The sequence below is a fragment of the Peromyscus leucopus genome, chromosome 2 (assembly GCF_004664715.2).
Source record: "Peromyscus leucopus breed LL Stock chromosome 2, UCI_PerLeu_2.1, whole genome shotgun sequence".
Lineage (NCBI taxonomy): Eukaryota > Metazoa > Chordata > Mammalia > Rodentia > Cricetidae > Peromyscus > Peromyscus leucopus.
In genome coordinates this window covers 64,361,861-64,386,537 of record NC_051064.1, presented here as the reverse complement: position 1 = coordinate 64,386,537, position 24,677 = coordinate 64,361,861, and the positions used below count along the sequence as shown (strand labels likewise).

General features: G+C 46.8%; 1 protein-coding gene across 5 annotated transcripts in view; it reads right to left on the bottom strand.

The window, feature by feature from the left end:
- Positions 1 to 24,677, bottom strand: part of Ptpn3 (protein tyrosine phosphatase non-receptor type 3) — a 163,238-nt gene that overhangs the window by 58,803 nt on the left and 79,758 nt on the right. For 4 of the 5 annotated variants that reach the window (XM_037202637.1, XM_028883001.2, XM_028883002.2 and 1 more), the window contains exons 3-9: positions 22,022 to 22,129; positions 21,904 to 21,946; positions 19,428 to 19,506; positions 13,740 to 13,784; positions 10,222 to 10,274; positions 5,266 to 5,386; positions 4,074 to 4,161 (exon numbers count right to left, since the gene is read on the bottom strand). In XM_037202637.1, coding sequence (XP_037058532.1) covers positions 4,074 to 4,161; positions 5,266 to 5,386; positions 10,222 to 10,274; positions 13,740 to 13,784; positions 19,428 to 19,506; positions 21,904 to 21,946; positions 22,022 to 22,129 — 537 coding nt within the window. Of the gene's footprint in view, positions 1 to 4,073; positions 4,162 to 5,265; positions 5,387 to 10,221; positions 10,275 to 13,739; positions 13,785 to 19,427; positions 19,507 to 21,903; positions 21,947 to 22,021; positions 22,130 to 24,677 lie in introns of those variants that run through there. The other variant, XM_028883003.2, reaches the window with a different exon arrangement.

Below are 24,677 nucleotides of genomic sequence, written 5' to 3'. Positions count from 1 at the left end.
TCGTGGATGAGGCTGAACCTCCTCAGGCATTCAACTGCCCTTCAGTGTGCTCCTTTACCCAGCTAACTCCAGTTAACTCCAGTTAGCTTTTTTTTTTTTTTTTTTTTTTTAAATTCCCACACCAGCCCCGCATCCCAGCTTCCTTTGCAGAAGGATGTGACCAGTTCTGGCCACCAAGCTCTGAGTACAAGTGGAAAGGAAGCACTGAAAAGCTGTGTGCCAACCCCACCCCCTGCCCGCCCGCCCGCCCGCCCCAGCTTCTAACAAGGAAGCCACACGGGAAGACAGCAAAGCTGTGGAGAAGCCTAGACCGGGGAGTTTCTGGGTGGCAGGAGCTGCCTGAAGAGAAGTGTGGGCCAATGACAGTAGAAGGCTACTGAAAACGACTCTGTGGAGCCAAGTTACTCAGATGTGGGGGTGTCCATTCAGTACCGCCTGGTGTAAGCGCCTCCAACACCTGGAGGGACTGAGGTTGGAGCTCAGCTGGTCTCGTGCTTTCTTCTCTCTCTCTCTCTCTCTCTCTCTCCCCTCCCCCCTCATTCTTATTAGATTTATTCGCTTTATTTTATAGTCAAGTGTTTCACCTGCATGCATGTATGTGCACCCTGTTTGTGCCTGGTGCCCTCAGAGGTCAGCCAAGGGCACTGGATCCTCTGGAACTGGAGTTATGGATGGTTGTGAACCACCATGCGGGTGCTGGGAATCAAACCCTGGTCCTCTACAAGAGCAACAAGAACTTTTAACCACTAAGTGGATTTTTTCCCCTTTTGAGATAGGCTCTCCATATGTATACCAGGCTAGCCTAGAACTCACTATGCAGCCCAGGCTGGCCTCAAAGTTAACATTCCTCTTGCCTCAACCTCACAAGTATTGGTATGGACACACCCCATCAGCCTGAAGGGTCCATTCCACTGATAGGTGAGGGTAGAGAAGACGAAGACTGAATCAGGCAGGAAACAGGCATTACTATGCTGCCGCTGAATAAGGTTCTCCAAAACATTCAATCGAGTTGCAAAAGGGAATAAAACTTACCAGCTACATCCCAAAGCTGTTGCTGTATAAAAGCCAATATAGTTCCCCCACTTATGAGCCATGTCAGACCCTGTCTAGTGGAGAATCACAGGACAGAGTGAGACAAAGGAGTTCAAGTGTTTTTGAAACACAATGTGTGGATTTTTAAACAGGCCAAAGAAGCGGGATCATTTACTCATCTGCACAGGCTTCAGCTCTCTCATCTGTACATGGAGATGCTAAGAACACCAATTTGGCAAGGTTTCTGCAGAAATGAGACCCAAAAAGGTCCCCTATGAAAGCACCTGGAACAAAGACTAGCCTGCAGCTGGTGCTTACTTAACACTGTGTGTGTGTGTGTGTGTGTGTGTGTGTGTGTGTGTGTGTGTGTACATGTGTGTGCACATGTGTATTTATGAATATGGAAGCCAGAAGACAACCCTGGGTTGTCATTCCTTGGGAGCTATGAACCTTGGTCGTGGAGACAGGCCTGGAGCTCATCGGGAAGCTAGTCTAGCTGGCCATCGTGGCCCAGGGGTCCTCCCATCTCTGCCTCTCCAGCGCCAGGATTCCAAGTCTGGCTTTTACATTGGCCTTGTGCTTTTGCAACAAGAACTTTATGGAGTGAGCTATCTCCCATCCCAGTAACTGTTTCATTGTGGGCATGATGTAGGCCAATGACAGGCAGAAGTGTCAGCGCGTCAGTGCTAAAATGTTGGCATGATTAGTCAGTGTGGGTGTTTGAATTAGAATGGGCCTCCTGTGTTTGGGGGGAAGTTTTTTTTTTTAAGACAAGGTCTATGTAGTAGCCCTGGTTGTCCTGGAACTCACTATTTAGACCAGGTTGTCCTCGAACTCATAGAGAGCCTCTGTATCCCTAGTGCTGGGATTAAGGGCATGCATCACCATGCCCAAACCAGGTTTATATATTTAAATGCCTGGTGCCCAGCTGGTTGAACAAAGTGGGGAAAGTGATACAATTATTAGAAGAAATTGTCTACCTGGACACAGAAATTTGCTCAGTAGATGACATATATTAGTCAATTTTATTAAACTAATCCCAATGGAAACTATTTACCTGTCTCAGAATCATGCCACTGTAATTTCTTTTCTTTTTTTAAAATTTATTTAACTTTATTTTATGTGTGTTGATATGAAGGTGTCAGATCCCCTGGAACTGAAGTTACAGACAGCTGTGAGCTGCATGTGGGTGCTGGGAATTGAACCAGGGTCCTCTGGAAGTGCAGCCAGTGTTCTTAACCACTGAGCCATCTCTCTGGCCCGCTGTAATTTCTTCTGTAAAACTATTAGGCTTGAATAGGGCTGGGGAGATGGTTCTGTGGTGATATATTATGTACCCTAATAAACTTGCCTGAGGATCAGAGGACAGAGCCGGCCACTAGATTAGACATAGAGGTCAGGCAGAGGCGGCACACACCCTTAATCCCATCACTCAGGAGGCAGAGATCAATCTGGATCTCTGTGAGTTCAAGGCCACACTGGAAACAGAGCCAGGCAGTGGTGGCACACACCTTTAATCCCAGTACTGGGAAGCACACACGCCTTTCATCCCAGGAAGTGGTGTCTGGGCAGAGAAAGGTATATAAGGTATGAGGAAACAGGAACTCACTCTCTTTAGATTTCGTAGAGGTAAGAACTAGTGGCTGGCTGTTCTGCTTCTCTGATCTTTCAGCTTTCACCCTGATATCTGGCTCTGGGTTTTTTATTATAAGACCTTCTAAGATTCGTGTTCCGTGGTTCAGTCAGCAAAGTGGCTGCTGTGTTAGCATGAGGAGCCGAGTTCTAATCCCCAGCACCCAGGCATGGTTGTACATGATCGTAATCCCAGTCCTGAGAAGTAGAGACAGGTGTGGATCCCTGGAGCTCACTGGGCTGCCAAGCAGCGAATATCAGGTTCAATGGTAGATGCTGTTTTAAAAGATGAAGGTGGAGAGGACTAAGAAGACCCTGGATATCAACCTCTGGCCTCCACAGGCATGCACACACTTTGCATCCAGCTATACCTACATATACATATGCACATGCACAAGCATGCATACACATATATTACATAATCATACAGAGACATACACACATACTGTATTTGAGTAACCAGCTCTGAGTAGTGCTTTTAAGATGTAGTGGAAACCTTGGCTCATTAAATTACCACTTAAAAATGGATTTATAAAATCACGTGAATGTAGAAGGGAGGCCATTTGTGGGGAAGAAGTGGGTCAGGAGGAGGAGAGACAAGGGAGGGTGATGATGGGTCAAGTATGAACAAAATACAATAATATGTATGCAGGGACATATCATTAACACCCTCCCCCACTTTTTGAGATGGAGGCCCCGGCTGGCCTCAGTCTCACTGTGTGTTGAGGATGACCTTAAACTTCTGATCCTCAACCTCTTCCTCCTGAGTGCTGGGATCACCGGTGTACACCAGCGCGCCCAGCTTATATGGTGCTGGGAATTGAACCCAGGGTGTCATGAACGCTGAGAAACACTCTGCCAGCCAAGAGATCCTCAGCTCCTAAACCCATCATTTTGTATGCTTATTAAAAAAATTTAGAATACAGAAAAAATGGATTTTGCTCATTTAGCCATAATATAGAATAATCCTTGAAAGCTTTTAAGTTTCCTGTGCCCTTGATCCATCAGGAGCGTGAAAAAAGCAATTGATTGAATGACCTATAAGACTCAGATAAACCAATAAGTATTCAATAAGCTTTCCAAGTATCTCTCTTTTTTTAAAAAAAATTTTTTTTAGATTTGTTTTATTTCTTATTTCGTGTGCATGAGTGTTTTGCCTGCATGTATGTCTGTACACCACATGCATGCATGATTCCCAGGAGGTTGTGAGCCTCCACGTGGGTTCTGGGAATCAAATCCGGGTCCTCTGCAAGACCAAGCGCTTTTAACCACTGAGCCAACTCTCCAGCCCCCAGCCACCTTTCAAAAGGTCTTATTTGTTACAAGGGGAGAGAAACAATTCCCCAAGGAAGTTTGTGAACCTGCATAATTAAAAATCAACAACAGTTTCTGGGCTAAAAGATACATACTCTGCCTCCGTGAAGCTCCACTCCATAGAAGTCAAGGGTCCGAGCTATGTTGATGTAGCAAGATTCCGCTTCTGACTGTTTTAGCCCACTGCAGAAGAGAAAAGAAATTGCAAAACTCACTCACTCAGTAGATGGAGAACATTAACTTGAGCTCTTAAAAATTAAAAGTATCTGGAAAACCTTGCAGTAGTCTTCGGTAATAGTTATTAAAGGTTACTTAATGCCTTGGGCTAGTCCCCCTAGACACTCTAACTTAACTCTACTGAAGCAGGTTTTTCTTCTTGTCCATGGAACCTGACCTCCTCTGGACCCCTCGGTTTTCACTAAGAAACACTCCCCACTTAATGGGCTCTCAGAGAGGTCTTCAGACAGTGAAAACTATCTGTCGCCTCTCAGAATGCCTGCCTTCACTGTGCCAAGGTGCTCAATTAATAGGTAATCTTTCATCTTTTTGCCTGTCTGTTCTCTCAACAGTGGCCTCACGCTTCAAACGCCAGCGGCCCTCTGCTATTTTAGGACGCTGACTTCTGTCCCAGGAGCAATTCCGGGAGAGAGGGCTGGCAGCGCCCTCTAAGAAGGTACGCTGGTAGCTTGCCCTTTGTTTTTATGGCCTTCCCAAGAAATGAGATGTCTCTGGGGAGCCGACCTGGGTCAGCGTGGTCCTCATTTAATGGGAACAGGGCATCTGCCACAGTAACTTGGAGTCACGTGAGGAGTGGGAAGAGGAGACTGGAAGTGGAAGTATTTGTCAGAGGCAAAGCTTGTCCCTAGGCGACTTCCTGTGTGGAGGAAAAGTGGTCTGAATCCAGGACCACCCACCCAGGCAGCTCTCCAGTTCACCTGTCTGTCTACTGAACAACACCTGAGGAAATGGCCTGATTTATTAAACGAGGTAAATGGCTAAAAGGTACGTGTGGTTCAATCAGCTTGTAGGTCAATCAATCAGACTGAAAATGAGCATTTCCTTGAGGCATTAGCCAATGTCTATGACATCTTGAAGGAGGAATGTGCCACCTATCACCCTCAATTCTTAGTGCATTTTTATGCTTCACAAAATGCAAGTGATGCTAAATTAAAACAAACAAACAAAAAAACCATAGGAAGCCAAGGGGCATCAAACATAAAGTGATGGACTATCTGTAAGTACCCAGCCTGAGCCCCAACATCCCCCGCCCCCAGCCCATCCCCGCACCTGTGCTGTTCATGGAGCGACTCCACCTTGCTTAAAAAGTCATCATTTTGATCTGGTATGAACTGGCTGTCGGCAAGATAGCCTGGATGATGTATGGAAGAATTAAAGTCTCCAAAATGAGCTATTAAGATACAATGTGGGAAAATCATAATTAGCCTTGCCTCCTCGTTATGGTCTGCATCAACAAGCACTGATAACATCGCAAGAAATACCTTCCATGGGAACAGTTCTGATAAGCCCTGAGCCACACGAACCAGTGCCTCATTAGTTTCCAATTCCATGCTTTCTAATCTGAACCTCTGCTTAGGGCTAAGTTCCATGTAAGTGCAAGGGTGAGGGGCAGAGGTGGTTAAGCTCACAACAGTGTGCTTAAAAAGATACCACCAGGATGCTCTTACAGGGTACCCAGTGAGACAGCCTTACTATATCGTCATTGGAGTTCACATTAAAGAGAAAGAAACTGAGACCCAGGGAAAGGGACCCAGCCCGGATACAGGCTATTTTGAGCAGAGTCAAGACCTAGATGATAGTAGTCTATGTTAGCACCCTAATTCCCCCGCCTGTCTGTCCAGTGAGCTTCTGAGTCTTCTCTTGAAGCCTTGAAAAGTCAACAAGTGCTGTAAGAGCTTTTCCCAAACCCAAAGGCAGAAACCTCTCCAATTTTCCTATTGGATTCATTAGCTCATGGGTAGCCTTTGGAATCATTTATCTGCCCATCCGTCCTCTTAACCAGTTGTCCCAACCCAACTTCCATTCGATAGGAAGAAGCCATATGTTTCTTGTCAGTGAGCAAAGTCATTGACAAACATTTGGATCTCACAGAAGACCAGGGAGCCTTCCTGAGCAGCGCTCTGGGATCACCACTAGGGGGAAATGTTAACAGCTACATCATACACATTTGCAAAAGCCTGAGGGGGGGGGGCGCTGCAAAGGGTATGAATGACATCATCTCACTGGAGGGCTTGAGCAAATGTCCCACACAGCACAAAAAAACATGGGTAATGCTTTTACTCCTATTAAACAGATAAGAAAACAGAACAAAAGGCAGGATTTGCATCCCTAGACTCCCACCACAGGGGCCTGTCTTATTTATTTGCTCAACACATGCCCCAAACTTGAGATCCCAGGTACCCATGTTTCAAAGGATCAATCTGGCCCAACGGGCAAGTCCTCCACCTGCTGTTCTTCCAACTCTAACTTGATTTTCAGGCCTCTTCTTGAGGTTCATTCCTCTGACACTTTCCTAGACTCCCTTCCCCTCCCCAAGCAGGGTAGGGCTCACACTCTGTGTTCTTCCTCAGGGTCAGCATCCCCAGCAGGATGCAGAGCCCCTAGGGAGAGCAGAAAGCTTCCTTCATCCTGAGGCTGGTCCAGAGCCAGCTCAAGGCAAAGGCTCGGAAAACATTATGGAGAAACTACATTCTTCCCAAGCCTTTTCTTGTGCCTCATAAGCCCTTGACTACCCAGCAGCAATCTTCAGCCACTGTGCTCAAAGTATTTTATCTCTTGAATACTAATCTAATAAATACTGTGCTTTGGTTAGTAGATCACAGACAGGACTTAAGTCAGTATACCTTCTGAGCTGCTAATTTTTAAATCTAAGAATCAGTTCTATAAGAAATGTATGCATGCTGGAGAGATGGCTCAGAGGTTAAGAGCACTGCCTGCTCTCCCAGAGGTCCTGAGTTCAATTCTCAGCAACCACATAGTGGCTCACAACCATCTATAATCCAATCTAGTGCCCTCTTCTGGCATGCAGGCAGAACGATGTATACATAACAAATAAGTAAGTAAGTAAATAAGTAAATATATAAATCAATCAATCAATCAATCAATCAATCAATCAATCTTTGGGGCTGTAGAAATGGCTCAGTGGTTAAGAGCACTGGCTGCTCTTTCAGAGGACCCGGGTTCAATTTCCAGCACCCACATGGCAGCTCACAACTGTCTGTAACTCCAGTTCCAGGGGATCAAATATCCTCACACAGACATACACACAGGCAAAACACCAAAGCACATTAAATAAATAAATAAATAAATCATTAAGAAAAAAGATTCTGTGCCAAAAAAAAAAAAATGTATGCATGCCATGTGGTGGTGCCCTTAATCCCAGCACTAGGGAGGCAGAGGCAGGCAGATTCAAGGCCAGCCTGGTCTACAAAATGAGTTCCAGGATAGCCAGGGCTATACAGTGAAACCCTGTCTCAAAAAACAAAAACAAAAAGAAAAAAAAGTATGCAGAGTATGCAAATCTGTATATATTTATTTATCAAGGCTATAGGAATATAAAGAGCTTAAACTTCAAACCACCTGTCTGACAACCCATGATTTTTTAGTAGGGCAGTAAATGACAGGAATGGAAAGTTTCCCACCTCAGACAGCTTATACCTTTTAGGCTCTAATGACTTTTTAAAAAATTATTTATTTAATGCAGAGTTTTTTGCTTTTTGTTTTTTTTTAAGACAAGGCATATTTAAGAAGGTCAGGTCATGCAGATAAAAGTCAAGACTCAGGCAATACGGCTTCCTTCCATCCCTGTCCTCACTGACTCAGTCAGTGTTGGTTCGACTATAAGGAATTTCTGACTATCGGCCACCTGGAAGCAGCCATACCGCCATATTGGCACCAGTTCCAGTCACCTCCCTTCACAGGTGGGAAGCCGCAGGGTCAGTGAGGTGGTATCACACAGTGACAAATGACAAGGGTGAGGCCAAACTGAGCACAATTCTCTCCTTCCTCAAGTTCTTGCCCCTCAGTCCTGATGCTCCAGCGGTGAACATCGACCTTGTCTTCAACGAGAGAAAGTCCCTGTCTCTGTCTCTGATCAGCCCAGAAGAAACGGGAGCCACAAATCTCGAGATTGATGAGACCATGCTGGCTCTGGCCATGTGTTATGGAACACTGTCCTCTGGGCACGACATGGTCGGCACCATCTTAACCATAGCAGCCGTCACTATCATCCAGAGCCTCACAAGACGGTGCCTGTTAACTTTCCCTCCTAGAAGGAGTCAGAAGAGGGCCATTAGACCCTCACTTGAGATTCCAGCCACTCATTCTCTCCTGCCTACTACCAGCTACCTGCAACCCTGCCCCAGCTCTTCCTGGTCTCAAAAGGTACTAAAGTACACAGTAGGTGGATGTTAATTGTCAGGGAAGCTTCATTCACGCAGCTTTGGGGCGGTCATCATCCACGTTGGGTGGAACTTTGGTGAAGCAGCTCTTTTTAAGTCAGCCACGCTCCTTTAAGTAGACACCCAGTGGGTCACTAAGCCGGGCTTGGATGGAATCGCTTCTTTGGTCTGTTGTTGGTGCCCCATCTGTTGGGTCACGTCTTTCCAGGAGGTCACACACTAGTGTGCCATGCCCCACATGGGTACCACAAGCTGGTCTGTCCCAGAGGTAATGCGGGAAGAGAGCAACCTCTTTTGAGTATCCCATCCTGAGTAGAGGAAGCAGGTGAGATGGAGCTGATGCTGGGTGCCCTTCCATCGTGGAGGTTACCTGTATGCTCACCGTCATGGGGTCAACCCCAAGATCCCTTCTCCCTCTCTCTGGCTTTCATGCAGTAGGCAGGTAAGCTGGATTTGCCAGCCTTGTTCTTCACCTCTGGTTTCTGTCCTTGTTGCTAAGGGAGGAAGCGCACCTGGGGCCTCCTCAGCAGCCCCTTTATTTATTGTTTTGTTTGTTTGTTTGTTTGTTTGTTTGTTTATTTATTTATTTATTTATTTATTTATTTATTTATTTATTTATTTTTGCCATTATGTTTCTGAGGCCACCGTAAGATGGGTAATTTGGTTTGCACCTGCTCTGAGATCTGATCATCTTGCTTTCTTAGCCACCTGCCATGTAGGCTGAGACTTCTGGAAAGGCAGAGGGGACAGCCACTTCAGTCTTACGCTACTACACAACTCAATACTAGGGACGGGGTGTTCTGTGCTGGCACTGCACAGCTAACGAACGGCCAAGTGGTATTTCACCTTTCATGGGATCTGACACCAAATATGATTAAGTTTTGCTGACAGAATGAAAAAATTTCTTCTGTAGTTTAAACCAGGCTTGGTGGAAAACTCTTAATATGGACTTTCTATTCACAGCGGTACCCGTAATTATGTGTGGCTTGTTCAATTGGAAAAGTATGGAAATTGCAATACTAAGATGGGATTTCAAAGATTTAATTAAAAAGAGAAAAAAAAAAAGAGAAGAAAAAGAACCCCCACACACACAAAAATAACTCATTCTTTTATGCTGATTATATATTAAAATACTATTTAAGTGGTCTAAACAAAACATTCAAATTTTCTTTATATATACACACACATATATACATATATACATATACATATATACATACATATATTTTTTATTTTAAGGAGGGCCTCATGTAGTCCAGACTGGCCTTGAACTCACCATGGAGCCAAGGATGACTTTGAACTTGTGATCTTCTTGCTTCTGAACGGTCATAGACCAGTACATAATCCACTAGCTACACTGAAGCTCTGAATATAAATTCATAAGATCTCAGTACCATTTTAGACGGGCATCAGGCAAGCAGCAGGGGTGCCTTCCAGCAAATTCCTTAACCTAGCTGGGTCTCAGTTTCCATGTTCAGAGGAGGCGAGGGATATAAATATTGTTCCACAGGGGTTTGTATGGAGACCAGATCCAAATACCTGGGCAGAGGCTCTGGAAAAAGCTGGGTGTAGCTGTCTGCTGTTTCATAGCTCCCTGGGGAGGAAAATGCCACACCACTCCTTCCCCCAGCACCACTGTCCATCTGATATCCCCAAGTAAGAGGAGCGTGTAGCTCAGGTTCAAAGTTTTACTATCAGGACAAGAGGTGCTCCACCCCCGGAATCCTGGGGAAGAGACCCCCTCAAAGAGAGCAGCTGGGGCCTTTCTCAGTGTGCGAGCTGGAACAAGCTGGCCACGACCTAATCAGTCTCCCTGCGGACTTACATTGCACTGCATAGGAGGCTAGAACCACGGCTGAGTTGAGAGGGCACGTTAACCTGTCAGGAGAAATAAGGACGAGTTAAGTCAGATGAGCCACAGATACTCATAGATCACCGACAGCCCCTGGCTTTCTTTTCTCTATTGACTGTTAATGAGCAACGTGAATCTTAAAGGCAATTATAATACAAATCGATTTCAAATAGCACAGGGAATACATTAAAGAGGTTTTTGAAGATTAAAAAAAAAAAAAAACAAAAACGTAACTTTTGGTTTAAAATTATAACCATCATGAAGACCAGGAAGCTGATGGTCTGAGGTTGGATGGTACATTCATATCGCAAGAGGGGAAGCGAGAAAATGGAATCTGAGACGTGAGCAGCCTTCCAGTCTTTCTAATAAAGACCTGAGACTTGCTGGGCTCTGACTACCTCCTTTAGGACTCTTGGGTATCTCCTTCCTGGGATGGTGATACCTTCTAAAATGAGAAAATAAAAGAGGGGGTGTGGGTTGAAAAGGTATTCTATATTTTAACATTTGCAATTCTGAAATTAAATTACTTAATTCACTAACTACTGACTATTTCTCGACCTACTGACGACCTTGCTAAGGTTTACAGGATTCAACCATCTGCCTGCTGTCTCTCTGTCTCCAGCCACCTACTAGAAATCCAGCTAACCTCACTGTCCTCTCAAACGCCTGTTCTCGGTGACACTACCTGTCTTTCTTGTTCTTTTTTTCTCCATTCAAATCTGACTCTCAAGAGCTCTGCTGGCAGACCTGGAGCTAGGGCCACTGCTGAGTGGAGGAATGGGCTGGGGAAGCCAGGGGCAGCGACTGGGGAAGGGAGGCATCCTTACCAGCAACACTGGGGGACAATGAGATTTTAAAAGCATCTTCCAGCCCTGTGGCAAGTTGGGAGAACATGTAGTTTCCATGGCAGCCTATGAAAGTCCCCACGTGTGAGTCACCTCACTTTGTCTAATCTGGTTGGCCCCCCACAGTTTCCCTTTCTGTCCACTGCACTCCTGCTGGTTCTCAGGGTGCATATGAAGGGAGCGCCCCCTTTCTGAAGGCCCCCTCTGTGTGTCCCTGCAGAAACTTGGGTCTCTCTGAGTCTATGGATGTATCCTAGGGCTGCTCATGACCTATCCATTTTGAGCCACAGCATCTTCAGGCGAGCAGGGAGCTATGTGATGGGCACAAGTCACTCTCCTACTAAGACGAGCTTCACTCAACATCTAGCTAGTGTCTTTGCTAGAAAATGGACAGCTGAATGGATTTGGGGGACAGCCAAGAAACAAGCCATGGAGGCTCCGACTAGATGGGAAGATCCTCTGAAGACTGAAGGAGAAAAAAAATTCCAAAGAACGTGGTTGGTTGGTTTTTAAATACAAAGTATAGAACAATGACAGCCTGTATTCTCCTGTCAGGATTCCATGTGTTCCTATGCAGATTTCCTTTTCTCTGTGGTTCAGGCCTCCACGTGTCAAGTTAAGGGACTGTCCTGGATGACCCATCTCTGCAGAGAAGAGATGGTCTCACAGTCCTGGCTACTAGTGACCGTTCAAACAAGTCAGAAGATTTGATATCTCAAGGAAAATGCTAGTGGCACCACAATATCCTTAGCCACGGGTGGCTTGATACACACCTGAGCTGAGCCTGGGAGCAGGTGGTGAGGGCCACCTGGAGACCTGACAGGGCGCTATGGGGATCTACTCCAGGGTGTAGACGCCTACTAACTCATCTGGGAGTCAGAGGGGCATCTTGTTTGGGAAAGCAAAAAGGAGGACCGTGTAGTCCCAGAGTTTGGAGTACGTGAAGTCTAAAGGGGAGGTCCTGGCCTGGTGGCCAGCACAGGCTGGAACCTGCCTCATAAAACAGGCGCTAGACCAGTATTTATGGAAAAACAAAGTGTCTGCACATAAGGGAGCCATGGAACAGGTTTCTATGACTGCAAAGAACCCAAGAGGGGAGTTGGGTATTTCAACATGGGGTTCTCCAAGTGTAATGAGGCTGCCTTGAAATGCAAAAGAGGAGTGAGTGCCCAGCACCGGTCTACAGCTTGTGCTGGAGAAGGGATGTGCTTTGGGAAAGGATATATAGAATTCATGAAGATCCTGTACTCTGTGGTCACGAGTCAACAGTTCTGCTAGCCCCTCAAGGAGGATCCAGACTCTGGCCTGCAGGACGGTAACGAGGGAAGCCCTGGTCTCTTTCCTCTCTCCTTGCACACACAGACACCATCTCTGCGGACGTGTCTCTGACCACAGCCCGCTGTCTGCTCTAAGACCCTGCAGCCGCTCTCTTCCGTCTGGTGGATGTGAGGTACACGCCTCCACTGGGTATGAAAAGCCCTCTCTCTGTTTTCCTCCAAAGTCAACCACATATGGCTTCCAGCTGGAATGGGGGATGGGAGGGCTTTCTTGCTGTCCAGGGAAATCCAATTTTTATTTTCTCCACCAACCCTAAATTTGGCTTCACCCCCAGCAACCCACAGAGACTTTTCTAGGCCACAGTAGCAGCAGGGCTCCTGAAATTCTAGGCCAACTGTGATCCCAGCTGCCCAGATGGTCTGACTTGCTTCATGGGCTCCTGTCTCATGTCACCAGTCACAACTGCCAACCTCCTTGGGGTGCAGCAGGCCCATGGCCTCTGATGGCCCCCTGCAGTAGAACTGACGTCACAGGAAGAAGTGGGGGTGAGGAGAATGGAAGTAGATGGGGCTCTTTTCTTGCTGTGGATTTTTTCATAAGGCAAGAAAATGCTAGGGGCTGGCAGGTGAGAGGGCACAGTGGGTAAGGGCGCTTGCTGCATATGCTTGGGCTTGCCTGGTGACCCAAGTTCCTTTGAACCCAAGTAGGGGTGGAAAGAAAGAACCAACTCCATGTGAGTCCTATGGTACACACATGCACACGAAGGCATATGAATGCACAAGCACACACACACACACACACACACACACATGCACACACACACACACACACACACACGCACAGTTCATTCTATCTCTAATAATAAATAAAAAATATTTTTTAAAAGAAAGAAAAGGATTTGGAAGATGGGGTTCCGTGGGCTTGGGATTTTAATTCCCTTTCTAGCCTCTCTTAGCTGCCTCCCAAGCACTGGGATGGCCTGGATACACCCAGAGTCCTGACTCACAAGCAGATGCTCACATCTGAACACAATCCCTTCCAGAGAGAAGATGAATCACCCATAAGTACATGGGCTCAGAAGAGCCTCTAACTTACACCTTTCTGCCACCTGAACTGAGGCCTATTTTAATTTCCTTTCCTTTTAAAAATCCCCAAGTCTTCACCAGAAAGACCGCTGTATCTTTTGCAATAAAATCGCAGTATGGAACAAAGTTTCTCGATCGTTGTAAGCCAAGATGGAGTTGAAAACAGCCCAACACACAGGCTTTGTTTAAATTGAATACTGTTGCCAGGAATGAGTGCTCATTAGATTAAAACCAGGAATCTGGCTAGTCTGACAGGAAAAGAAGAACACAAAATTCTCATTACCTTCCTTCACAAACATCCATCTTCAATTGTAAGAAATACAAATGCCTAGGAAACAACGGGCGGTCATTAACGAATGTTCAAAATGCAATAAGCGAGCAACAACAACAAAAACGAACATTTGAAAAACAGGATATATGCAAATACCATTTTACCTACTTGAAAACTGCCTAGGTGCCCTGTGCTAGGAGGGCTGAGGGGATGGATAGGGTAGAAGTCAAGGGTGCCCCACCTACTGCATGGGCCTTCTTAACTAGGCATGGGGCCCCACAGCATTCTGTACAAGCTGCCCCCACACACTCACAGGCCACTGTTCTAAACACCGAATGGGCTTTTGTATACCACTCCCCACCTCCGTCTTGGCTGGGGTGCAACATCCGGCTGGGTTTTTTCCTGTCCCCTAAGAACTATGGGTGCTGGAGCAAAAATATTGGTAGCCTAGTTGCCAGGACCTGGAAGCTGCAGAGTCAGCTTTGAAAGCCCAGCGCTCTTCTGGGGGCAAACTGTTCCAGGACCCTCAGCCTGGCAGGCTGCATCTCTGCCCTGTGGCAGAGAGGGAAAAGGGAGGCCAACATCAACAGCCCTGGCAGGGCCAGGAAGTACCGTGGAGGCATTTATATTTAGGGACGCGGCATACATGTGACGCTTGGCGCCTGTCCCCCACTCTTTTTTAAAACCCAGATTCAAGCAGGATTGACATTCCAGGGTCTGGCCAAAGATGACAAAAGGGAACCCTCTTGAAAGCTAATACAGCCAAGCACAGAAGTGCTGGGGGCAGGAGAGAGCTCACTCTGGCAATCGAAACAAACCAGTCTCATATTCCTTGGGGTTGAGAAAGGTCAGGGAGCTGGCTGTTTTGAGACCTGGATGCTTCAAACAGTATTGCAACCTCCTATCTGCAGCCTGGGGCTGGGCGCCTGGTGCTCTGAGACTTTCTTCCTCATTTCAGCCTCCCAGTGAACCCGTGAGGATGTAACACCATCTCTGTTGTAACTCATTAAAGCTTTATGATAAAGAACTTGTAAATAAAAAAGTATCACACCACAAAATTAAACAGACCTAAAGACTATACATGTCAATGAACTGTCTACAGTCAGAATTGCCAGTCTGGGGAAATGGGTGGCTTTCCTTTAACCTGGACCTACATGCTGTGAGAACAATCTCTGTGTGCTGCAGAGAAGTCATTTTTTAAGCTTAGGATCTATTATCGACACTCTGTATTGTGTTGAATGTTGGGTACTGATAGATGGTATTAGTCACACAGGCATGTGAGTGGTTAACCTTTCTGTCAACTTGACTGGATTTAGAGTTGCCATGGAAACACACCTTTGGGTGTATCTGATGGCGTCTCCAGAAGGTTGAACTGAAGATGGAAGACCCACCCTGAATCTGGCGATGAATAACAGGTGAATAATCTGATGAATAACTCATGGACTGAGGTAAATAAAATGAGGAAGTGAGCTGAACACTAGTGTCCATCTGCGCTTCCTGACTGTGGGCTCAATGTGATCAGCTGCCTCACACTCCCACCTCCATGCCTTCTACCGTGACGGACTTGATCATCCAGAACTGTGAGCCGAAACAACCCTCTTCCCTTAAGCAGCTTCTTCTACTTAAGGATTTGGTCACAGCAATAAGGAAAGTAATAAAATACTTGTGCTAATTCATGCCCACTCAGTAATGGGATCATCTTTTCTGCCTAGGAGAATATAACCAGTTCTTTCTAGTCCGTTTCTATGTTTATCCAAGCTAACATTCAACCAGAATTAAGTGTTCTCTCTTCCTGGAAGGATACTGAGAGAAAGAAGAGAGAGGCAGAGTTCTAGTTGATCCACTGATAAAACCTGGGCTTTCACTGATGGACGTAAATGAGGCCATGGACATTCAGAGATCCTTCACCAAATGCCACCTGGTCCTTTTCAGAGCAAACCCGAGTCAACCCCTCGGAATCACACGCAAAGAAGTGAGAATCATGGAATGTACCTCAAACTCGGGAGGCTTTATCCTGTTCCCCAAGGGGTTCAAATTGTAATTAGAGATTGTCAGTAAGTGGGATGCTGCTTACAATGATCTAAATTTATCAGTGACAGCAGTGGTGGAGACTCCCAATAAACAGACATGTAAGTGTCCACGAGAATAAAGGGAAGCTATCAATGGGAGAAACCTGGCATGTCTAACTTTAGAAATGTTTGACCCCCCCCCCCCTTTGAGAGTGTACTCCATCCAGATCCTGTGATGGCTAACTGTCAAAGGAAGTCTCCATGAGGTAGTGTCCACATCATCTTGGCCTGTAGGCATGTCTATGGGGACGGCCTTAATTAAGTGAATTAATTTGGGAAGATGCAGACCATTGTGGGCAGCACATTCCCTAGGAAGGGGTTCCTAAACTGTGTAAGAAATTGAGCTGAACAGAAGCAAGCAAGCATGCATGCTCTTGACTGTGGACGTGAGACGACCAGCTATCTCATTCCTCCTGTCACGTTCCTGCGGCGATGGGCGGTAACCTGGAACCGTGAGTGGAAACACACCCTTTCTCCCCTGTGCCGCTTTTTGCCTAGGGTACTTTATCACAGTAACAGAATTTAAAATGGAATAGACCTTAACTTCAGAGAAAAAAACAAACAAAAACAAACACGAACAATGGCATGTCTCCCTTCCTAGATAAGAAACAAAACCACCAATGCCATCATCACTATATTCCTTCTTTGATTTTTTTTTTGGGGGGGGAGGGTGGCGGGGGGGGGTGAGGTGGGGTGGGAGTGGGTGGTGGTGGTGTCTGTGTTTGGTTTTTCAAGACAGAATTTCTCTATATAACAGCCCTGGCTCTTCTCAAACTCACAGAGATCCACCTGCCTCTGCCTCCCAAGTGCTGGAATTAAAGGCGTGTAACCCCACACCCAGCCCTTCTTTGATTCTTGGGAGCCAAATTTCCTTAAAAGGAAACTCCTCTTTGGACAGGCTGTGAACCTAGAGCATAAGACTGCATGTGCCAGGAATATAGGTAAAACCTTTCCTATAAATTAAAGAATAAAAATCAACCCAGTGTGTCAATCGATGGAGGAATCTAAGCCCAGTGCTAAGAATAAGATAACACAGTCCCAGCTGCCCACCGGCTCTAGGCACACGACGCTGCCCTCGCTCCTGCTGAGTGAGACACCCGTCCCCACTGCTCAGGAGGAAACAGCTAGAGTGGGCCGTACACCGTGCACCTTAAGGTGGGGGTGGGAGTGGGAGAGGGATCAGAACCAGTGACTTTGAAGAGTGACTAACCTGTAACTCAGGTAAGGACTAGAACTAGTCTATCACTCATCTCCAGCTAAAATCTGCTCCCACTGTGGCCCCGCTTGGTCCCCATCCCTGCAGCTGCTCTGAACACCTGAAGGTGGCCTCACTTCTCCACAGGCCTTCTCTCTACCCTACATTTCCCTAGCTGTCCCTCTACAAGGCCTCGGCTTCTTTCCTGTGGGGTATAGAAGCTGAGGGCCGTCCATGAAGGGCACGGGAAGGGACCATGAGGTAAGGCTGACCCTGGAAGCATCTCCCTCAGGCCCTTCTACTCAGAGCTTGTGCATGCAGACAGGGTGTCACACACCTGAGGCTCCAGCATCCCAGGAATGAGATAAGCTGGACGGTGACGGTCACTATACATGAGCTGGAACTTTTTAACTGAGTAAAATCAATTTGGTGAGCCACAATGGTCACTTAAAAAAAAAATAGCACGTGTATGCATGTAACTCTTCAAGGTTTTTTGTTTGTTTGTTTTTGAGATAGGGTATTGCTGTGATGCCTAGGCTGGTCTTAAAGTCCTGTGCTCCAAGGATTCTCCTGCCTCTGCTTCCCCAATTACAGGTGTGCACCATTGTGTCTGGCTCTTCGTGTAATCGTAAAGCATCCCTCAACCAGAATCTGCTATTTCACCTGGTTCTGAGGAAACCTTGCTAAGGCAGTTTAAAACAGTTTTGTGTCAGTTAGCTTATGACAGGACATGCTAGGTTGAGTGTCTCAGCACTGTCCCTAGTTCACCAAAGTAAAGAGTTATGTGGTATTGGCGGGGGTGGTGGTGGTGGTGGTGGTGTGGTGGATGGTGATGGTGTTGTGGTGGTGATAGTGTGGTAGTGTGGTGGTGATGGTGTGGTGGTGGTAGTAGTGGTGGTGTGGTATGGTCGTGGTGGTGGTGGTGGTGGTGGTGGTGATGGTGTGGTGTGGTGTGGTGGTGGTGAGGATAGTGATGGTGTGGTGGTGGTGGTGGTGGTGTGGTAGTGTGGTGGTGGTGGTGATAGTGTGGTGGTGATGATGGTGTGGTGGTGGTGATAGTGTGGTATGTGGTGGTGGTGGTGATGATGGTGGTGGTGGTGGTGATGATGGTGTGCCAAAATGATTCAAAGCAGCATGCACTTCACTGTGGTTTCCTAAGGAGCCACCCAGGCCTCCCTTATACAGACTTCACATTTACCATAACGATAAACACGGTCCAGTCCCAAGGCCTGCCTCTGTGGAGGAAAGAAGCACATACACCAGAGAGAAAAACAGTAATAGACGAACAACCGGCCTTTAAATATACTAAAAGCTAAAATATGATGGTGTCTTTGCCATTTAAAAAGAAGAAAGAAAAAAACGAGGGAGCGGTCTATGTCTGAGTTAATGGAGCATCATCTCCTGGTGGGATTTTCCTCCATAAAATGGGATTCAATAATCCAGAACAGCTTCGCTTCTTCCCAGGGAGACAGTTTCCCTGCTTAAGAACAACAAAGGGACACATAACAGAGGGGTGCAGCTTGGCCATAAGGCAGGGGAAGCGGCTGGCACAGTCCTCCATCCCAAGGCAACAACAGTTTCCTTTCCTTTTCTTTTTTTTTTTAATATTTATTTATTGATTATGTATATAGTGTTCCGCCTACATGCCGGAAGAGGGAACTGGATCTCATTATAGATGGTTGTGAGCCACCATGTGGTTGCTGGGAACCGAACTCAGGTCCTCTGGAGGGGCAGCCAGTGTTCTTAACCCCTGAGCCGTCTCTCCAGCCCAATAACAGTTTTCTTACTGTACCCTCCCCATCCTGCACTCCCAGTTTCCCCACCCAGAAAACCCTTTTGCCAGGACCAACCAGAGCGGCACAGCCTGCAAGCCCCGGGGGGTAAACAGCTCCTATCACCACCCTCTCCCTTATCTGTCTCCCCAACTTCCCGCACCTGCTGATTCACACAGCGGACAGGCTGGGTCCAGCCAGAACCCAGCTCTCCTTCCTCACCCCTGCAAAAGGAAGGGGACCTGATGGAAAGTTCTGGTTACAGCTAAGCCTTGTCATCCTCAAAGGCCTTCACTCCAGCCCCTCAGAGTCCATACTACGTGTCCCGTGGGTGACTGCTCTACTCCATGCCTGCATGAGAAGAACTGACTTAACATCCTCAATATTCACCGCGTTTACCAGATAGGAGGAGGGAAGAGAGAGGGTGCCCACATGCTGGGAATGATGCCAGCTTGGGGCCGAGAGATGTGGGCCACAAACTGAAAATAAACCTGCCGGTTAAATTTCAATCTTTCTACCCCCAATTTTTTCTTGGATCATGATAGTTGGGGAGGTCATACCCAAATCAAGTTATGTGTCCACAGCTAGAAAACAAAGTGCACATTTTTGGTGGCTACTGATTTGTATATACTAGATAGAGAACTTCAAGAGAAAGGGTTATTACCTGGTTTGTTCCTGCTGCAGTGTGTTGGGATCAGGTATAAAATATCTTACTCGAAAATGCAGGGTACAGGGGAAACCTCCTATAACATTTTTCAAAAACAAATTAGGTTTTCCCTTAATAAAAAAAAAAGTCATTGTACACAGTTGCTACTCTCCCATAAAGGGAGGATTTTTCACTCAGCCCCAACACTTTCCATCGTAAAAGCCCCGATTTCAAGTCCGGAACACGTAAGTTCACTGTTCAGAAGTCCCCATGTACACCAAAAGTACTTATATAATGCCTGCCCCACTGTGGTATCACCTACATCCGGCTGTATGTCTGCCGTAGCGCCCTGTTCAAACAATGATGTCCGTATTAAGAATGTATAAAAGTCTTAAAACCAGCTTGCATTTACACAGCAACCTGACTTATGCTCTTCCAACATTTCCATGTAGCACCTAGAAATCAAACACCACCCTGGCTACCTGTGGGCTCAGTAGTATCTGTTTTACAGACAGGGAGGTAAATGGCTCTCCTGACTAGACCAGAGAACATTCTGTAACACTGAATCAAGTTCTGACTTGATGTTCTTTAAACTGGAAAAATATTTTTACCATTCCAATGCAGAGCCTGTGTTACAATTTCAGTGCAGATCACGACACTCACTGTGACCCTGAGTGCCATCCCACAAGTCACTCAGATATGACTCAGGCATCAGCCCCGAGGGCCAGTTTGCTTATGGAATAAAACTAGTAGTCACGTGTCTGACAGAAGATCTGACTGTTGCCAAGACATGGGGAGACCCGACTTTGATGACTTCACCCTGTCTCTGGCACTTGGTAAATGTGCCCAGGTCCTGTCTACCGGCTCACATAGCACTTCAGTGCTTTCTGAAATCCAAGTCCTTCTGTGATCTGCCCAGCTGGCTAATCCTTCTGCTCATCTCGTCCTCTGCCATCATCCCTGAGTTCCTTCCTTCCTCACCTCTGGGCTGGTGCTAAAAGACTCTTTAAGGGTGGGTGGGTGTGCCTTTGTATATACACCTAGCTACCAGTGGGTGGTGCTAACTCTATAGCAAAGTTTTTCCATTCACTGTCTGTCTCTTACATCTCCAGTCTCCCCCTTCCATCATTGGTTACTTTGGTGTTTCAGGCGTGGTCTCTTTGTCTTTCTTGGTTCTTCTGTGGACTCAGATCATGTGTGTGTGAGTTTGTGTGCACATGCACATGTGAGTATACATAGTACTATCTATCATAGAACTCCTCTTTGATTTCCACACTTGACCATGAGAGCAGATCTAGTTTGGACTGTATTTCCCAGGCTTAGCACAGTGCTTTGCCTTGGTTTGAGCACTCGGGGTGTGTCAGAGAGAGAATGGCAGACCACAGCTACCTAGGCCTCATGTGATTGGCCATCTCCTGTGTGTCAAGAATCGTGAAGGGGACAGAGAAGAATGCAGTAAGAATGAAGTCCCGAGAGGCAGTTGAAAATACCTCACTGTGAGGTAACAGGAAGAGTCAAAGAAATGAGAGGGAAGGGGAGAGGTAGCGCTTCCCTTCAGGTAACAGGAGATAGCCACGGAACCCTGAGGAATGGCAGGATATGAATGGATGGACTCTGCGTCAAGAGGAGAAGCATTCACTACAGAGGGAGGAGACTGAAGGGCTGTTCCGAGGAAGTCCTGTAGACTGGCCAAGTTAGTCTGGGACAGCAGGGACCTGTCAGGGCCAATGAGAGCCATGGGGGAAGGGGCTGAGAAGGGGTGGCCAGAGGGTAGGCTGGGCGTGACCGGTGTAACTGTCTCACTGGGGGTAACACAGGGGCCCCCTCAGGATGCATGAGCCAGCATCTGTGCTGTTGGAAAGTAGGAGGGTTTATGTCTGTCTCCCTTCGTGTGTGTGTGTGTGTGTGTGTGTGTGTGTGTATGTGTGTGTGTGTGTGTGTGCATGCGCGCGCGTGTGTAGCTGTCTGCATATGTACGTGGAAACCACAGGCTGACATCAGGTACCTTCCTCCACTGGTCTCCATCTAATTTTTTGAGACAAGGTCTCTTACTAAACCTGGAGCTCATCATTTGGCTAGAGGGTCTGGCCATCAAAGTCCAGGAATCCCCCTGTCTCAGCCTCCCAGCACTGGGATTATAGGCATACATCACAGTACCCAGCTTTTTAAAACATTGGTGCTGGGGATCTGAACTCGGTTGCTTAAGCTTGTACAGCCAGCACTTTTAGCAACTAAGACATCACCCTTTTATGTCTCTCTTTTTCACACTGGGCCGAGAAGCCCCATCCTTCATCACTTGCTCCCTCATACAAATAAGTGAAGGCTCCCTTGTGGGCTGCCTGCTTCCTCTCCCCTCACCCTTCTGCACAGCTGGGATCCTCAAGGCTGCTCTGAAGCACAGCTGAAGGATCTCTCCTGGCCCCGCCCCCTTAGGTCCCCCGAGGAGACAGATGGCCACACACCCCATGACTAACCCAAGTGAGATCATACCCACCTTTCAGCTGCTTCCTGAGGGGTTTGCTTGCCTCAAGCCATCTCTGTTGAGTGAGAAAACACAAGCTATGAGACCAGCCCAAGCAGGCAAGCAGCACTTCTTATGTGTGGACACTTACAGGGGAGTCCACTGGGTCATCGCCATGTTGCAAGCCAAAGTACTCCTTCTCTGTCACGCCCAGGTGGCCGTAGGCCATATCCAGAAGCGACTGGCCCAAATCTTGTTTCTAGATCAGAAAACATCAAGTGGAGAAATGAACTAAGAACTAGAAGCAACATTGTTTTTGTTTTGTTTTGTTTTGTTTTACTGTAGGCAAAGGGAAACTAAAATCTTCAGAGTTTCTGAATATATACTTCCCAGAGTAACAGACGCCTTAATACATTTCAGGTTACAAGGGTGAAGAGGGATACAAAGTAGGGTTAAGACAAACAACATAAATATGATTTCCAACACTGAATTTAGGAGACTGGGGAGAAAAATAAGTCAACAGAGTACTTTCCTTGCAAGAGTGAGGACCTGAGTCCGACTCCCCAGGGAGATCATGTCTCAAAAGACTGAGGCAGGGGGCTGGAGTAGTTGAGTACTTCCTACACTTGCAGAAGACTGAAGTTCTGTTTCTAGCATGCAAGCTGGGCACCTCACAACTGTAACACGAATCTTAAAAGTTCTCACCAATTCCTCAGCTGATTCTGTTTCCTCAGACTGGATGCCTCTCAACTGAACTGCTGCTCAAAAGCCTAAAAGCTTAACCAGCCAAAGACTTCTAGTTTCTGGGTCTTCACACATTATATACCTTTTTGCTTTCTGACATCACTTCCTGGGATTAAAGGCATGAGTCACCATGCCTGGCTATTTCCAGTGTGGCCTTGAACTCACAGAGATCCATGCCTCCAGAAGGTTAGGATTAAAGGTGTGTGTGCCACCATTTTCTAGCCTTTGTATCTAGTGGCTGTTCTGTTCTCTGACCCCAGATAAGTTTATTAGGGTGCACAATATTTTGGGGAACACAATATCACCACACACAACTGTCGTAGAATATTATTTTAAGATGCATTACATTTGTTTATGCTGTGGAACATTTGTTTAATGATGCAAAGATGTGCTGCATTTTTGTTTTGTTTTTCAAGACACGGTTTCTCTATGTCGTTTTTGATGCCTGTCCTGGATCTTACTCTGTAGAATAGGCTGGCCTCGAACTCACAGAGATCTGCTTGGCTCTGCTTCCCAAGTGCTGGGATTAAAGGTGTACACCACTGCCACCTGGCTTTGTTGCATTCTTTTATGTTGCATTTGATTAACTCTGTGAAGCTGTGTTACTGTGCCTATCTAAAAGACCTGAACAGCCAATAGCGAGGCAGGAGAGAGGACAGACAGAACTGGCAGGCAGGCAGAGAGGATAAATAGGAGGAGAAATCTGGGAAAGAGAGAAGAAAGAGCAAGAGAACAAGGAGAGGAGGACATTAGAGACCAGCCACTCAGCCACCCAGCCAGCTGTGGGGTAAGAGTGAAAGTAAGATAAACACAAGTAAGAGAAAAGGTAAAAGCCCAGAGGCAAAAGATAGACCAGATAATTTAAAGTTAAGGAAAGCTGGCAAGAAACAAGCCAAGCTAAGGTCAGGCATTTATAAGTAAGAATAAGATTCTGTGTGTGTGTGTGTATGTATGTATGTAATTTATTTGGGAGCTGGGTGGTGGGTTCCCAAAAGAGTAAAGAATAAAAAAGCAACCTACAACATTTTGGTGTCCAACGTGGGGCTAGAGTAAAAGAAAAACCAGCAACACACAACACCTATAACACCAGCTACAGAGGACCTAACGCCCTCTTCTGGCCTCTGATTGCATGTGCACTATTAACATAGAGACACATAAAGAAAAAAAAACAACCTTAGTGGGTGCACATTTTCAATCCCTGTTCTCAGCAGCGAATTTGAAGCCAGTCTTATCCACATAGTGAGACCCTGTCTCAAATAAATAGAAAGACAGATAAAATGTTTAAGAAAATAAAAATAAGGTGGGGGGCAATGAAAGAAGTCAATATTGGCCTCTGGCTCCACCTGTCAGCCAACCTGGCTGACTTATCAAACTCCAGGTCAATGAATGCCTCTGACGGCTTCTGAGAAGTAACATCACAGGCTGGCTTTTGGCCTCTACATACATGAACACACACACACACACACACACGCACGCACGCACGCACGCACGCACACGCACGCACGCACGCGCACACGCACACACACACACACACACACACGCACGCACGCACACACACGCACACACGCACACACACACACACGAGACACTGTGAGCTTAACTTAGCTTTCTAAGTTGCTTCCATCCTTAGCTGAGGTTCTCCAGTGACTTCTAAGTTGGAAAACTCACACATTACGCAGCAAACACGCCATGACCTGCTGCGGATTACCCACAGCAAACGCTAATCCCGGGTCAGCTCCTGTTGGCTGCTTGGGGCCCAGCTGCAGCTCCTTCCCCTGGAGGAACCCAGAGAGTGTGCAGGGAGGAAAACTCTCCACTAACAGCTAAAAATACTCGAATGCCATCCAAAATACCCTCAAAGTGACTTGGCCTGTGTCCCCCTGTGGGATTATCTGCCCTGTTGCTTCTCGGTCATCTGAAGTGAGAAGCCGGTGGGGACATTCGGCCACACTTCACTCCAGAGTGGGACCAGCGGCCTGCTCCAGTGTTTATGGGGCAGCCTGGCGTGGGCACTGGGACAGAGCCACAGGAAGCTCCTCTCTCCCTGCGCGGCTGTAGAGGTG